Consider the following 15,265-nt stretch of genomic DNA (forward strand, 5'->3'; position numbering starts at 1 on the left):
TGGCGTTCAGGATCCCTCACACCCACTTTCTGCTCCCTTGCAAGGAGGACTGTCTATTTTCTTTCAGCTTTATTGAGGTGTAATGGACAAATAAAATTGGAATATATTTAAAATGTACAAAGTGATGATTTGATAGATGTTTACATCGTGAAAGGATTCCCCACTTTGAGAGAACAATCCATTATCTCAGATATTTCCCTTTATTTTATTTTTTTTGGTAAGAATGTTTAAGTTGTACTCTGCTGCAAATTTCATTTATACAATACAGTGTTATCAACTATACTCAGCACGTTATATGTTAGATCCTCAGACCTTATTCATCTTATAACTGAAAGTTTGTACCCTTTGACCAAACTTTCCCTATTTCCCTCACCACTAGCCCCTGGCAACCACTTTTCTACCCTGTTTCTATGTGTTGGTTTGTGTTTTTATTAGATTCCACATATAAGTGATACATGCAGTATTTGTCTTTCTCTGTCTGGCTTATTTCACTTAGCATAATGCCCCCCAGGTTCATACAGGTTGTCATAAATGGCAGGATTTCCCTCTTCTTAAGGGCTGAATAATATCCCACTATATATATGGCTTTCATATTTTCTTGATCCGTTCATCCATTGATGGACACTTAGGTTGTTTCCATGTCTTGGCTATTGTAAATAATGCTGCAATGAACATGGGACTATAGATATCTCTTCAAGATAATGGTTTCATTTACTTTGGATATATTTCCAGAATTGGGAATAGCTGGATCATATGGTAGTTCTACTTTTAATTTCTTGAGGAACCTCCGTACTATTTTCCATACTGTCTGTACCAGTTTACATTCACACCAATAGTACACAAGGGTTTCCTTTTCTCCACATCCTTACCAGCATTTGTTATCTCTTGTCTTTTTGATAAAGCCATTCTAACAGGTGTGAGGGGATATCTCATTGTGGGTTTGGTTTGCATTTCCCTGATGATGAGTGATATTGTGCATCTTTACACATACCTGTTGGCCATTTGTCTGTCTTCCCTGGAAAAATATCTATTCAGGTCCTTTGCCCATTTTTTAATTACGGTTTTTTTTTTTTTTTGCTATTGAGTTGTATGAGTTCCTTGTATATTTTGGATACTAACCCCTTATCAGATATATGATTTGAAAATATTTTTCCCATTCCATAAGTTGCCTTTTCATTTTGTTGATGGTTTATTTTGCTGTGCAGAAGCTTTTTAGTTTGGTGTAGTCCCACTTGTTTATTTTTGCTTTTGTTGCCTTTACTTTTGGTGTCAAATCCAAAAAATCATTGATTGCCAAGACTGATGTCAAGGCGCTTACCGCCCCCCCCATGTTTATGCCTTTCTATCAGGTAAATCACTTATCTCTATTTAGTTAAGATCTCTTTGTGGAGATTCATCTTGTTTATTTGTTTGGAACTTATTCCTCTTTTTCTTCATTTTCCTTGATTCTCTGTGTCGATTTCTGTGCACTAGATAAAATAGCAACCTCTCCCAGTCTTACAGAGTTGTCCCGTGTAGGAGATGAACCTTGTCATTCAGCCCAGCCTGAGCTCCTAGTTGTCTCTCAAACTTTTATGATTGTCCAAGCAACCTTCCTTGTTCTTAGTGGCTACCAGGAGTTGAGGGTGTGTTAAGAGCTGTCTGTGTCCCAAAGGTCAGGATCATGGTCAGCGCCGATGCAGTCTGATTAGAAGCTGGACCCTCAGGCAGCAGCTGGGAGAGTATGTCGTTAAACCCCTTCCAGGGAGAAACTGGGAGGTAGATGTTGTGCCTGCTCCCTTTGTGCTGGGCCTGGCGTATAGCATGGAAGAGTGTTCTCGTGCTTCTTAAGAACTGCTTCTTGAGGAGTTTGGAAGCTGGTGACAGAGGAGGATCCTAAGCTTGCCTCCTCCCATGGATGCAACAAATCTACAATTATATGTGGAATAATGTCCTCTGAGGGAGGTCTGGAAAGAGGATGAAAAGGACCTCCACAACAAGGAACACCGCAGGGGTGGAAGAGGCAGAGATACAGTCTTGCTGAGAAAACCCACACCTAGCCCCGGTGATCACAGTCGAGCCATCTCAGAGGTACGGAGCTTTGGGGATTCCAGCTCTTCATTAGGCACCCCAGCCCTGAGTTCAGCACAGAAGAGAGGAGACCCCAAAACACCTGGCTTTGAAAACCAATAGGAAATACACCCAGGAAAATTATAGAACTTTAGGAAAAGCAAACTTGCTCTTAAAGGGCCCGTGCACAGCCTCACTCAATCCGGAAACCAGCACAAAAACACCAGATAGAAAAGTGCATAGTCCATTGGTAAAAGAGACTCACTTGTTAAGCTTGGAGCACCTCCTGGAGAAGCAAGAGGTGTCTTGGACCCTCGTCTAGGGACTAGCAGCTGCCATTTTTGTGACGTAGTTCAGCCACACTGATGCCAACACTGGCAGTTGCCATTTTAGAATTCTCCCTCTTGCCTCTTAGTGCAGGAGCCTGCCCCACCCACTAGTGCACCCAGACAGTTGTGTGTAGCCGGGCAGCACAGGCAGCCCCCAGTGAGCCTACAGCAGTCTCGCACTGCCAGGCTTCACAACCAGTCACACAGGGGACCTGCCCTGCCCACCAGTGCAACTGAAACGGTCACATGCCACCTTCTTGGGCGTCTTCCCCACTCACCAATGTGCCTGAGGCACTTGTGCACTGCTGGAATGCACAGCCAGCCGCACTGGGGGCTTGCCCTGCCCACCAGTGAGCTAGCAGAAGTCATGTGCTGCTGCCCCTGCAACCAGCCACACTGGGTGCCTGACCCACTCACTAGCAAACCCACAGCAGTTGTGTGCCATCAAGCTTTGAAACCAGCCACACTGGGGCCTGCCCCAGCCAATAGCATGCCTGCAGCAGCTTCATGTGGCTGGGCCTTGCAACCAGCTGGCTTGGAGCCCAGCCTCACCTACCTGCATGCCCACCACAACAGAAGGACACACACAGCCACACAGGGGACACTCCTGGAGCACTCGGCATGGATGAAGAGAGGGGAGCACGCTGCTGGGCCCCATAAGACATGTCCTACATAAGGTTACATTTCCAAGATCAGGAGACACAGCTGATCCACCTAATACATGTAAATAAGCACAGAGAAGTAGGCAAAATGAGGAGACAGAGGAATATGTTTCAAATAAAACAACAGGGAAAATCTTCAGAAAAAGAACTAAATGAAACAAAGATAATTTACCTGATAAAGAATACAAAGTAACGGTCACACAGAGAGCTCACTGAACTCAGGAGAGGAATAGATGAACGCAGTGAAAACTTCAACAAAGAGTTAGAAAATATAAAAAAGAACCAATCAGAGGTGAAGAATACAATAATTGTAATGAAAAATTCACTAGAGGGAATCAACAGTAGAATAGATGACACAGAACGGATCAGCAATCTGGATGACAGAGAAGAGGAAATCACCCAAGCTGAACAGAAAAAAGAAAAAGAATTTTAAAAAAAGCAAGGACAGGTTAAGGACAGGGACAACATCAAGCTATCTAACATTTGCATTATAGTTTCCCAGAGAGAGAAGACAGAGACAAAGGGAAGAGAGAGAACTTATTTGAAGAAATAACAGCTGAAAACTCCTCTAACCTGGGGAAGGAAACAGACATCCAGATACAGGAAGAACGGAGAGTACCAAACAAGATAAACCCAAAGAGGCCCACACCAGGACACATTATAATGAAAACATCAAGACTTAAAGATGAGAGAGAATCTTAAAAGCTCTAAGAGAAATACAAGAAGTTATGTACAAGGGAACTCCCATAAGACTATGAGCTGACTTTTCAGCAGAAACTATACAGGCTAGAAGGGAGTGGTACAATATATTCAAAGCACTGAAAGGAAGAAAACCTACAACCAAGAATACTCTACTCAGCAAGGTTATCATTCAGAATGAAAGGAGACATAGATTTTTCCAGACAAGCAAAAAATAAAGGAGCTCATCACCACTAAGCTTGCCTTACAAGAAATGTTAAACAGACTTTTTTAAGTGGAAAAGAAAAGACCACAAATAGAAATGATAAATTATCAAAGAAAAAGTATTGGTGGTAAAAGCAAATATATAGTAAGGGCAACTACTTATAAAACTAGTGTGAAGGTCAAAAGATGACAGTACTAAAAGCATCTGTATCTACAGTAAGAGGTTAAGGGATACACAAAATTAGAGAGGTAATCTATGATGTCAAACACATAAAACATGGGAGAGGAGTAAGAGCGTAGGACTTTTAGAATGTGGTCAAACTTAAGAGAGTATCAGCTTAAGATAAACTGCTATATGCATAGGTTGTTAAATATGAACCTCATGGTAACCACAAACCAAAGTCTTATAATAAATACACACAAATTAAAGATAAAGGAACCCAAACATAACACTAAAGAAAGTCATCAAATCACAAGGAAAGAGAGCAAGAGAAGAAGAAAGGAACAGAGAAGAACTACAAAAACATGTAGAAAACAAGTAACAAATGGCAATAATTACATACCTATCAAAAGCAATTTAACTGAAAATGAACTAAAGGCTTCAATCAAAAGACATAGGGTGGCTGAATGGGTGAAAAAACAAGACTCATATATATGCTGCATACAAGAGATACACTTCAGATCTAGAGACATTCACAGACTGGAAGTGAAGGGAGTGAAACATGCAAATAGAAATGAAAAGAAAGCTGGGGTAGCGATACTTATATCAGACAAAATAGACTTTAAATAAAAACTGTAACAAGAAACAAAGAAAGGCATTACATAATGATAAAAGGAACAATATAGCAAGAGGCTAACACTTGTAAATATCTACGTGCCTAACATAGGAGCACCTAAATACATAAAGCAAATATTAATAGACATAAAAGGAGAAATTGACAGTAAGACAATAATAGTAGGGGACTGCAGCACCCCACCTACATCAATGGATAGATCATCCAGAGAGAAGATAAATAAGGAAACATTGGCCTTAAATGACACATAGACCACATGGACTTAATAGATATATACAGAACATTCCATCCAAAAATGTGGTGGGAATACACATTCTTTTTGAATACACATGGAAAATTCTCTAGGATGGATCACATATTAGGCCACAAAACAAGTCTCAATAAATTTAAGAAGATTGAAATCATATGAAGCATCTTTTCTGACCACAAGGGTATGAAACCAGAAATCAACTACAAGACGAAAGCTGGAAAAGTGACAAATATGTGGAGATTAAACAAAATGCTATTGAACAACTATTGGGTCAATGAAGAAATCAAAAGAGAAACAGAAAAATACCTGGAGACAAATGAAAATGAAAATACAACATACCAAAATTTATGGGATATAGCAAAAGTGGTACTAAGAGGGAAGTTTATTGCAATACAGGCCTACCTGAAGACACAAGAAAAATCTCAAACAATTTAACACTGCAGCTAAAGGAACTAGAAAAAGAAAACAAACAAAGCCCCAAATCAGTAGAAGGAAGGAAATAATAAAAATCAAAGTGGAAATAAATGAAATAGAGACTAAAAAGACAATAGAAAACAGCAGTGAAACTAAGAGCTGGTTCTCTGAAAAGATAACCTAAATTGACAAACCCTTAGCTAGATTCACTAAGAAAAAAAGAAAGCTCAAATAAATAAGATCAGGAGTGAAAGAGGAGAAATTACAATGGCTACCATAGAAATACCAAGAATTAGAATACTATGAAAAACTATATGCCAACAAATTTGATAACCCAGAAGAAATGGATAAATTCTTAGAATCATACAACCTCCCAAAACTGACTCAAGAATAAATAGAGAATCTGAATAGACCAGTCACTAATAAGGAGATTGAAACATTAATCAAAAACTCCCCCAAACCAAAAGTCCATGATCAGACAGCTTCTGTGGTGAATTCTACCAAACATTCAGGGAAGATTTAATACCTGTCCTTCTCAAACTGTTCCAAAAAATTGAAGAGAAGGGAATACTTCCTAACTCATTTTATGAGGTAAGCATTACTCTGATACCAAAACTAGACAAGGACAAACAAAAAAAGAAAATTACAGGTCAGTATCACTGATGAACATAGATGCAAAAATCCTCAATAAAATATTAGCAAATTGAATACAACAATACAGTAAAAGGATCATATACCAGGATCCAGTGGGATTTATTCCAGGGAAGCAATGATGGTTCAACATTCACAATTCAACATGATATGTTACTTTAACAAAAACAAAGCATAAAAATAACATTATCATCTCAATAGATGCAGAGGAAGCATTTGACAAGATTCAGCATCCATTTATGATAAAAACTCTGAATTAAATGGGTATAGAAGGAAAGTACCTCAACATAATAGAGCCCATATGTGACAAACCTACAGCTAAATTATACTCAATGGTGAAATCTTGAAAGCTATCCCCCTAAGGACAAGAATAAGACAAGGATGCTGACTTTCACCACGCTTATTCAACATAATATTGGAAGTCCTAGGCAGAGCAATTAGACAAGAAAAAGAAATAAAATGGATCCAGATTGAAAAGGAAGGAGTCAAACTGTCACTGTTTGCAGATGACATGATTTTATATGTACAAACCCCTAAGGAATCCACCAAAACTCTATTAAAAATGATAAATGAATACAGTAAAGTTGCAGGATAAAAAATCAACATACAAAAATCAGTTGCATTTCTGTACGCTAATAACAACATTGCAGAAATAGAAATCAAGAATACAATCCCATTTACAATTGCAACAAAAAGAATAAAATATCTAGGAATACATTTAATAAAGGAGATGATAGATCTGTACACTCAAAACTATAAAAAAATTGTTGAAAGAAATAAAGACACAAAGAAATGGGAAGATATTCCATGCTCATGGATTGGAAGAATAAACATAGTTAAAATGTCCATATTACCTAAAGCAATCTACAAATTCAAAGCAATCTCTATCAAAATCCCGACAACATTTTTCACAAAAGTAGAACAAAGAATCCTAAAATTTATATGGAACAATGAAAGACCTTGCAAAGCAAAAGCAATCTTGAGAAGAAAGAACAAAGCTGGAGGCATCACACTCCCTGATTTCAAAGTACACTACAAAGCTATAGTAATCAAAATGGCACGGTACTGGCACAAAAAGAGACACATAGATCAATGGAACAGAATTGAGAGCTCAGAAATAAACCCACACATCTATGGACAGCTAACTTTTTGACAAAGGAGCCAACAGCTAACTTTTTTACAAAGGAGCCAAGACATACAATGGAGAAAGGAAAGTCTTCAATAAATGGTGTTGGGAAAACTGGACAGCCACATGCCAAAGAATGAAAGCCCATTATCTTACACCTTACACAAAAATTAACTCAAAGTGGATTAAATACTTGAATATAAGAACTGAAATCATGAAATTTCTAGAAGAAAACATAGACAGTACACTCTTCAACATCAGTCTTAGCACTATCTTTTTGGAAATGTCTCCTCAGGCAAGGGAAACAAATGAAAAAATAAACAAAAGGGACTACCTCAAACTAAAAAGCTTCCATATGGCAAAGGAAACCATCAACAAAACAAAAAGACAACCTAACAGTTGGAGAGATATTTGCAAACCATGTATCTGATAAGGGGTTAATATGCAAAATATATAAAGAACTCATATAAATCAGCAGCAAAAAAACCAAATTGATTGAAGAGTGGGCAGAGGATTTGAACAGACATTTTTCCAAAGAAGATATGCAAACAGCCAACAGGCACATGAAAAAATATCAATGTCACTAATTATTAGGGAAACGCAAATCAAAACTACAATATGATAGCACCTTATGCCCATCAGAAAGGCTATTATTAAAAAGACAAAAAAGAATGAAGTTGGAGAAAAGAGAACCCTCATACACTACCGGTGTGAATGCAAACTGGTGCAGCCACTATGGAAAATAGTATAGAGTCCCTCGAAAAATTAAAAAGAGAACTACCATTTGATCCAGCTATTCCACTTCTGGGTATTTATCCAAAGAACATGAAAACACTAATTCAAAAAGATCTTTGCACCCCTATGTTCATCACATCATTATTCACAATAGCCAAGACTTGGAAACAGCCTAAGTGCCCATCAATGGATGAGTGGATAAAGAAGATGTTGTGTGTATATACACATACAATGGAATACTACTCAAGTATAAAAATGATGAAATTTGCCATTTGTAACAACACGGGTGGACTTCGAGGGTATTATGCTAAGTGAAGTACGTCAGACAGAGAAAGACAAATACTGTATTATTTTACTCACATGTGGAAGATAAAACAATAATAAGAAAACAACAAACAAACACAAGATATAGGGAACAGATTAGTGGTTACCAGAGGGGCAGGGATAGGGGGAGGTTGCAAAGGGTAAAGGGGGATATTTGTATGGTGATGGATGGAAACTAGAGTTTTTTTGTGGTGAATATGATGTAGTCTACACAGAAGCTGAAATACAATGATGTACCCCTGAAATTTATATGATGTTTCAGACCACTGTGACCTCAATAAAAAAAAAAACAAACCTGCGTCTTTGTTTGCTGCAGTCTTGTGGGACTCATGAGTGCCAGCTCCACTGGCTGTCAGCCAGGAGGTCCATGTCCCATCTCTCGGGCAGCAGCCACAAAAGCTGGGGTGCCAGACCTGTGTACAAGCTTCTTCCATGGAGACAGTGGCAACTTGATTTTATTATTGGAGGAGGCTGGAAAGAGTAGGTGGGGGAGGTGTCTGCAGGCTTCCCTGATCTCTGGAGAGGATGTATCTAGCCCTAGATGCTTGCTAAATAGAAGCGTCAGGCAGCATCTTTTAAGTACGCAGACACACCTCTTTTAGGGAGAGGTGGGAGATGGGTGTTCCTGCCTGCTCTCTCTGTGCTGAGCCCTGGGTCCGGGGGCAGGGTGGCTATGGTGAGAGTTTGCATGTCCATTAAGAACTCTTTCTTTGTTTGCTGTAGTCTTAGGGTTCTCGTGGACACAAGCCCCATTGGCTTTCAGAGCTAGATGTTTTGGGGGCCTCTCTGGTGGGAGTCTTAAAAGTTGGGCCTTTGGATGTGTGGTCCAAATTCTTCACTCCTCGGGTAGGTGGTGGGAGTTGGGGGCTCCCTCCTGATTGTATGGCATTGTGCCAGGGGTGGAATTTATGACAACAGTGTGTCCCAGCCTTTCCTACCCATTTCACTGTGGATATTTTCTCATTTGCCAGATGTGTAGGAGTCGCTCAGCTAGTTTCTGGGTCTTTTTCAGAGGGAATTACTCCATCTGTATCTGTACATCTGGTGTGTCCATGGGAGGAGAGGCACTCAGGAGTCTCCTAAATCTCCATGTTGTTCCACTCCCCTTTCCAGCTAATTGCGTGGTTTGGCCTTTGTCCCCATTCCCTGTTGCAGGAAGAACCGCAGGAGCCCAGGCTTCATATGTGGGTCCTAAGAGCCCAGATGCCACTGTTTCCTAGTGGTGGTGGTGGGGCATCTGGCCAAGCATTTAAAGGGACCAGGCAGTGGTACTCCAGCTGGTTCCCAGCTTCTGGTCTCCATCAGCGGGGCTGTAAAGGGCTTCAGAGTTACTCATTTCCTAGCTAGAGGGCTTTCTCTTTTTGTTCCTTAAAAAATCATTTACTAAACCTATCCTTTAGCCCTGAAGTGAACAGTAATAATTAAATGCTTTCACTGATACTTTTATTGATGTCTGCTCGGTAGTTCTTTGTGGAAATAAAAAAAGCTCATGGAATCCATTAGGATATGTTGTCATCGATCATCTGATGGAAGGCTGTTGCAGTCAGGGTGTGAAATCACCCTCCTTAATTTACTTTAATTCTTTAATTCATTGTTTTTCTGGACAATCTTTACAGAAGAACACTTGCTTGTTAAGAATTTTAGTGGAAATTCTGGGCAAATTGCCATATATTTCCTTGTAATATGGGATTGATAGCTCGGTGACAAATCTTGTCTTTGTGTCAGTTTGCTCCTATCTCATTTTCTTAGTTTCAGGGACAGAGGAGACAGGCCTGCTGCTGTAATTTTGGTTGATACATTTCCAGAGACAATTAAAAATCTTTTTTGAGCATATTGCATTCTAGAAATGATTAAAGCTGTAAAAAATTCCTGCAAAATGTAGGCAGAAGTGTGACACATTACATACTTACTTGTCCTACTATATTATTAATAAAGAGTATTTTCGTTAGTTTTAACATTCGCACTAGGACAAAACAAAAATGCCTGTGTGAATCCTTACTGTTCTGATGGAAGAGATCCGATTAAAGTAGAGGCCCTTCGCTTCAGGAGCCTGACAATATATGAGACATGTAGAAAGGAATAAAAACCAAACCAAAAAACAAACAACCAAACAAAAAACAAAACCCTGCCCCAGACATACAGGAAAATAAAAAAATTGAAGTCAACTGTTGGTCTATATGCAGTGGTATAGTCTCTTCCATTTTGAGATGCCGTGATTCTGACCTTCAAGTGTGTCTCCTTGTTTTGCAGAGAAAAATTCAAAGTCAGTTAGGTGCAGGTTCAAAATAATAGAAGCCAGACATTTCAAGGGGAAGCGCTTACTGGGACAGAAATGACTGTAACAGTTACCTGCATTTGCTTAACTTGTAACACATCATGCTTGGCAACAGTAGCTCCATCTTTAGTTAGACTAAGTCCTTCTGCCTCCTGAAATTTAGATTCCGACCATCGTAGGTCTCTCATCTGAGAAACAACCTCTGATTGTCATTGTGAATTCTCTTTTTGCCCTCGGTTTTGAATCTGGTACTCAACCTTATAATGTATAAGAAGTGGACATATATCTGACACAGTGTGGTGCCGACAGAATGGATATTCATTCTTTCAGCACATATTTGTTGAGCATCTGTTGTGCGCAGCCCTATGTTAAGCACTGGAGATTCAACAATGAACAGAGAAGACAAAAATACCTCCTCTTCTTGATCATGCATTCTAATGGGAGAGACAGACCAGAAATAAGTTAAAGAAACAAAATTTGCCAGATGGTGGTGAAAAAGGAAAAGTAAAGCAGAGAAAGGAAACGTGGAGTGTGGAGCTGAAAATATAGATAGAGTGGCCACGGAAGGCTTTACTGAGAATAAGAAATTTGAGAAAAAAATCTAAGGAAGTGAGAGATTGAGCTATAATATATCTGGGGAAGAACGTTCCAGAAAATGCTCCATGGCAAGAGTGAAATGGAACATGCCAGGAACAACTAGGAGGCAGCATGGTGCCAGGGGAGTGAGTAAGAGGCAGAGCAGCAGGAGACGAAGGCAGGTAGTGAGGAAGAGGGCACCAGGGCCTTCGAGGTCATGCTGAGGACTTTGACTTTTTCTCTGAGAAATCATTTGAGGCTTTGGGCCAGAGGAGTGGCATCTGGCTTAGGTTTCAATAAGACCACTCTGCAGCTGGGGAAAGACGGGGAGAGATTGCAAGCAGAGACCAGCCAGGGGGCTACTGCAGTAGTCCAGGCAGCTGATGATGTGGCTTGGAACATGGTGGGGGCAGTGGAGTGGTGAGAAGTACATAAATTCTGGATTTTTTTTAAAGATAGTTCTGACAGGATTTGTCAATGGATTGGCATAGGGTATAAGAGAAAGAGAAGAGGCTAGGATGATTTGAAGGTCTGTGATCTGAGTAATTGGCAGGACGAAGTGCCATTCACTGAGATGGGGGAGGCTATGGGGACCTCAGGAACACCAGGAGCTCACTTTTGGACCTGTTAAATTGTGACCTAGCAGACATCCGGGCCATGGGGGGAGAGGTGTGCAGTGAAGGTGTAAATTTCAGAGTCATCAGCATATAAATGGTATTCAAACCCAGGAGTTGAATGAATGAGTGTAGAGAAAGCTGAAGAGGTCCAAGAACTGAGCCCTGGGGCACACCAGCATTTAGAAATTGGGCAGCAAAGGAGCCTGAGTGGAATGTACAGAAAACTAGGAAGAAAACTGGGCAGTTATGATTTCCTGGAAGCCAGGTGAAGAAAGGATTTCAAGGATGAGACAATGGTTTGTGTCAAATCCTACTGTTAGGAAAAGTGAGTTGAGAACTGAGACTTGACTGTTGCATTTACAAGGTAGAAGTGACTGGCAATGATTTTAAAAGCAATTTTAGTGGAGCAGTGGGAGTGAATGGCTGATGGAATTGGTTCAAGAAAAAATGAGAGGAGAGGAATTGGGAGACAGTATGTACAGACAAATCTCTCAAAAATTTTGCTATAAAGGGAAGGAGAGAAACGGGACATTTGTGAACGGCTTGGCTGGCTGAGACAGGATGTTCTTAGAAAAGCAGAAGCAAAAGCCTATGAGTCAATGAGGGGACATGTTTACATTTTAGCAGGGCCCCTCTGGCTGCAGTGTTGAGAAAAGACTGAAGGAGCATCCTCTGGTTCTGGGCCATCAGTCGTGGCCACATTCCATACTTTTGTCCTATGCCAACTTGCGGATCATGCCAGTTACGTGCACGGATGAGTCAGCAAGAAGCCAGGTCATCAAGATGAGAAGCAGAGCTAGGGCTTGCAAAGGCTTGGAGTTAAGACGTGTCATTGGGAGCACAGTAGGGACAAGTAAAAGAGGTAGAACTCAGTAGAACATCACTGTTGCCTCCTTGCCAGGAATACATACCACAAAACTGATGCTAATGCCTTAGGAACCAGAAGCGGTGTGAGGACAGTGCTGGCTCTGGTGTCCTGAACTCTCTCTTTCAAACTAAGTATTAACCCTTGTTTTTTAAATATAACCATGAGATAGAAAGGCCACTATTTATTCTCTGGAGGTGGAGAGGAGCAGGAGTGTGTAGGGTAGTTGCTGTGGCCCTACCCTAGAGTGGAAAAAATAATATATGGAGAAAAAGATCATACCTGTGAAAAGTGTGTAGCTGTCAGCCTTCAGCTCTCTTGTTTCATTACATTCATTAGAGGTCAGGTTGAGGGGAATTTATCCTCCTCCCCCTCTGCTCCACCATGACTTCTCTGGGGGCTGTGACCCTCCCATGCCCCACATTATTGCTGCTTTCTGGTCAGCTCCCTGGTGCCATAGAAGAGTAGAGGGCAGGGATGGGTCTGGGTTAAAGGTATCCCTCCCCCACTGCTGCCCGCCCTGGGAGAGGGAACTGGAGGACTGATGGGGATCCAGCTGCCCTCTGCAACGTGACAGCTGTCTTCCTGAGAACACCTCCCAGTGTGAATCCACACGTCTAGATTAAATTCTCGATTGAGGACTTCACACTGGTGTGTCATTTGAGAATCTGCTTTTGCTGTGTAGGCAGCTGATGCAGTACAGTGTGCTGAACTGTTGTGATCTGTCCAATGGTTGTCCACACTCTGTGCCTTCAAAGTTGAGATGTTATAGTTACATTAGTTGTACTTATGTACACGTATTTTTTTGGCACTTGTCCTTATGTCTTTTTTAGGCCTCATTTCCATTATTTTATAAGACAAAGTCTACAAATTCTATTGCTTTGGAACTCTCAACCCCAGGAAAGATACATGAATTTTGCATCCAGAGTGCTGAATAAATGTTCTTGCGTAAAAGTTGTTAACTTCTAGGCAATAAGAGGTATAGAACGAAAGTATGAATTATGCAGAGTAAATTGCTAATATGATTGCTTTGCTTTAGAAAAAGTGCTACATATACATAATTTAGTTAGACTAATGCTTTGTATTTAAACACATTTAATGTATAAGCTCCCATTGTTTATTTTTAAAAAATTGCTAAGCATCCTCATGGTATTCCCACATAGATAAACTTTGTAGAATAGATCAGAAGACGTAAAGTAATTCAACTCTGTTGGGTCCCCCAGATTGGAGACCCTCCTGTGTGTGAACCAGTTTCTGCAGACATTCCAGTCTCATCCCTGTCTCAGAGACATACACACATGACTGTTACCCAAGACAGGATCCAGGAAGGGCCCATGTAGAGAATTACAGACAAAAATGGCGGGGGGTTCAAGGGAGGGAGAGAGCGCATTCGTTGGGGACATTAGTCCAGGCTTTGTAAAGGAGACGGTGTAAGGAATGGGCTTTGAAGGCTCTAGGCTGGGGAAAGTTGTTCCAACCAGGTAAAGGTAAGAGCCCCTGGAAAGATGTGGATGTTAGGAAGCTATGGCTGAGAGTTGAGGAAAATACAGGGACACAGTGTCCTCTAGTCCAATTGGAAACATGGATTTTAAAGAGGGATAAACTGGGAGGAAATGGTAATTTTAACAATAATAGCCGGAAATGGGGGGTACCTTCTTCTCAGATGCCAGATGTTGTAGAAAATGCTTTACTTATGGAATCTCTTTTAATCTGGAAAAGGTCAGGTCTATTTTTGTTGAAGAGTTTTTCATAAAAGAGCTGCATTATCAGAGCTGTGATAAAGCGGTTCGCACAGAGATCAAGCACAGGGAAAGAGAGAAGACGGAGAGCACTCAGGGGCCCATTTGTATGTTCCCAGCAAGGGGTAATGAGGACCTGAGTTATTCCAGCATGCATGTAAGTGGAAATAGAAAATTGGGTTGGTTTGAATCAGAATTCACTTTAAACTTCATGTAACAGTCTCTGCTAAAAACAGTATTTTCTAACTCAAGACACTTCAGTGGAATCTTGAGGACCTAGATGGCCCCTGCTCTGTCCTAGGTTCCTTCACTGGGATATGGAAACCAAGAGTCAATAAGGCTGAAGTCTTAGTGTTATCTGACACAGAAACCCAGAGGTGACACAGGTTCTTCCCTCTCTCTCATTCCCTACATCTTAACTGTCCCCAGTTGACTGATGAGTCAAGATTTTCTCATAAGATTGTTGACACCCTTTCTCATTTCATTTCCCAAAAAGCTCAGATGCCCTGAGTGCTCCAGTTTTGAGCTACTGTGAAATACTAATCCCACTATTAACTGTCTTGCAGATTCCATCGTGATTGGATTTTGGGTCGGTCTTGCGGTCTTTGTGATTTTCATGTTTTTTGTGCTGACCTTGCTGACCAAGACAGGAGCCCCACACCAAGAGTAAGTTTGGGCTGTTCCTAAATGTCTCTTAAGCCCCACAGGGAACCAAAGAATCAAAAATAGTGTCCAGGGCTGGGTTTTCTTCCAGTGGGGGAGAGATGGGGCTGGCTAGGGATTTGCTGTCTGGACCCAGGCGCCTGTGGGGTGGGATCTGCCTTCTGCCTGGCACTTTGCCTCTTGCCTGTGGGGCTTGTTTCCAAGTGGACTCTTGTGAATCTGGGTTTTTTGGTCCTTTTCTATAGTCTTAATGCTGATCAGGCCTGATTTTTACATTGAAATATTTATTAATT

The 15,265-nt window shown here is 40.8% G+C and overlaps 1 protein-coding gene across 9 annotated transcripts in view; it reads left to right on the top strand.

The window, feature by feature from the left end:
* Positions 1-15,265, top strand: part of MRAP2 (melanocortin 2 receptor accessory protein 2) — a 45,131-nt gene that overhangs the window by 19,212 nt on the left and 10,654 nt on the right. For all 9 annotated transcript variants that reach the window (XM_070559147.1, XM_070559141.1, XM_070559146.1 and 6 more), the window contains one exon: positions 14,876-14,975. In XM_070559147.1, coding sequence (XP_070415248.1) covers positions 14,876-14,975 — 100 coding nt within the window. The remainder of the gene's footprint in view (positions 1-14,875; positions 14,976-15,265) is intronic.

The sequence above is a fragment of the Equus przewalskii genome, chromosome 9, assembly GCF_037783145.1.
Source record: "Equus przewalskii isolate Varuska chromosome 9, EquPr2, whole genome shotgun sequence".
NCBI lineage: Eukaryota > Metazoa > Chordata > Mammalia > Perissodactyla > Equidae > Equus > Equus przewalskii.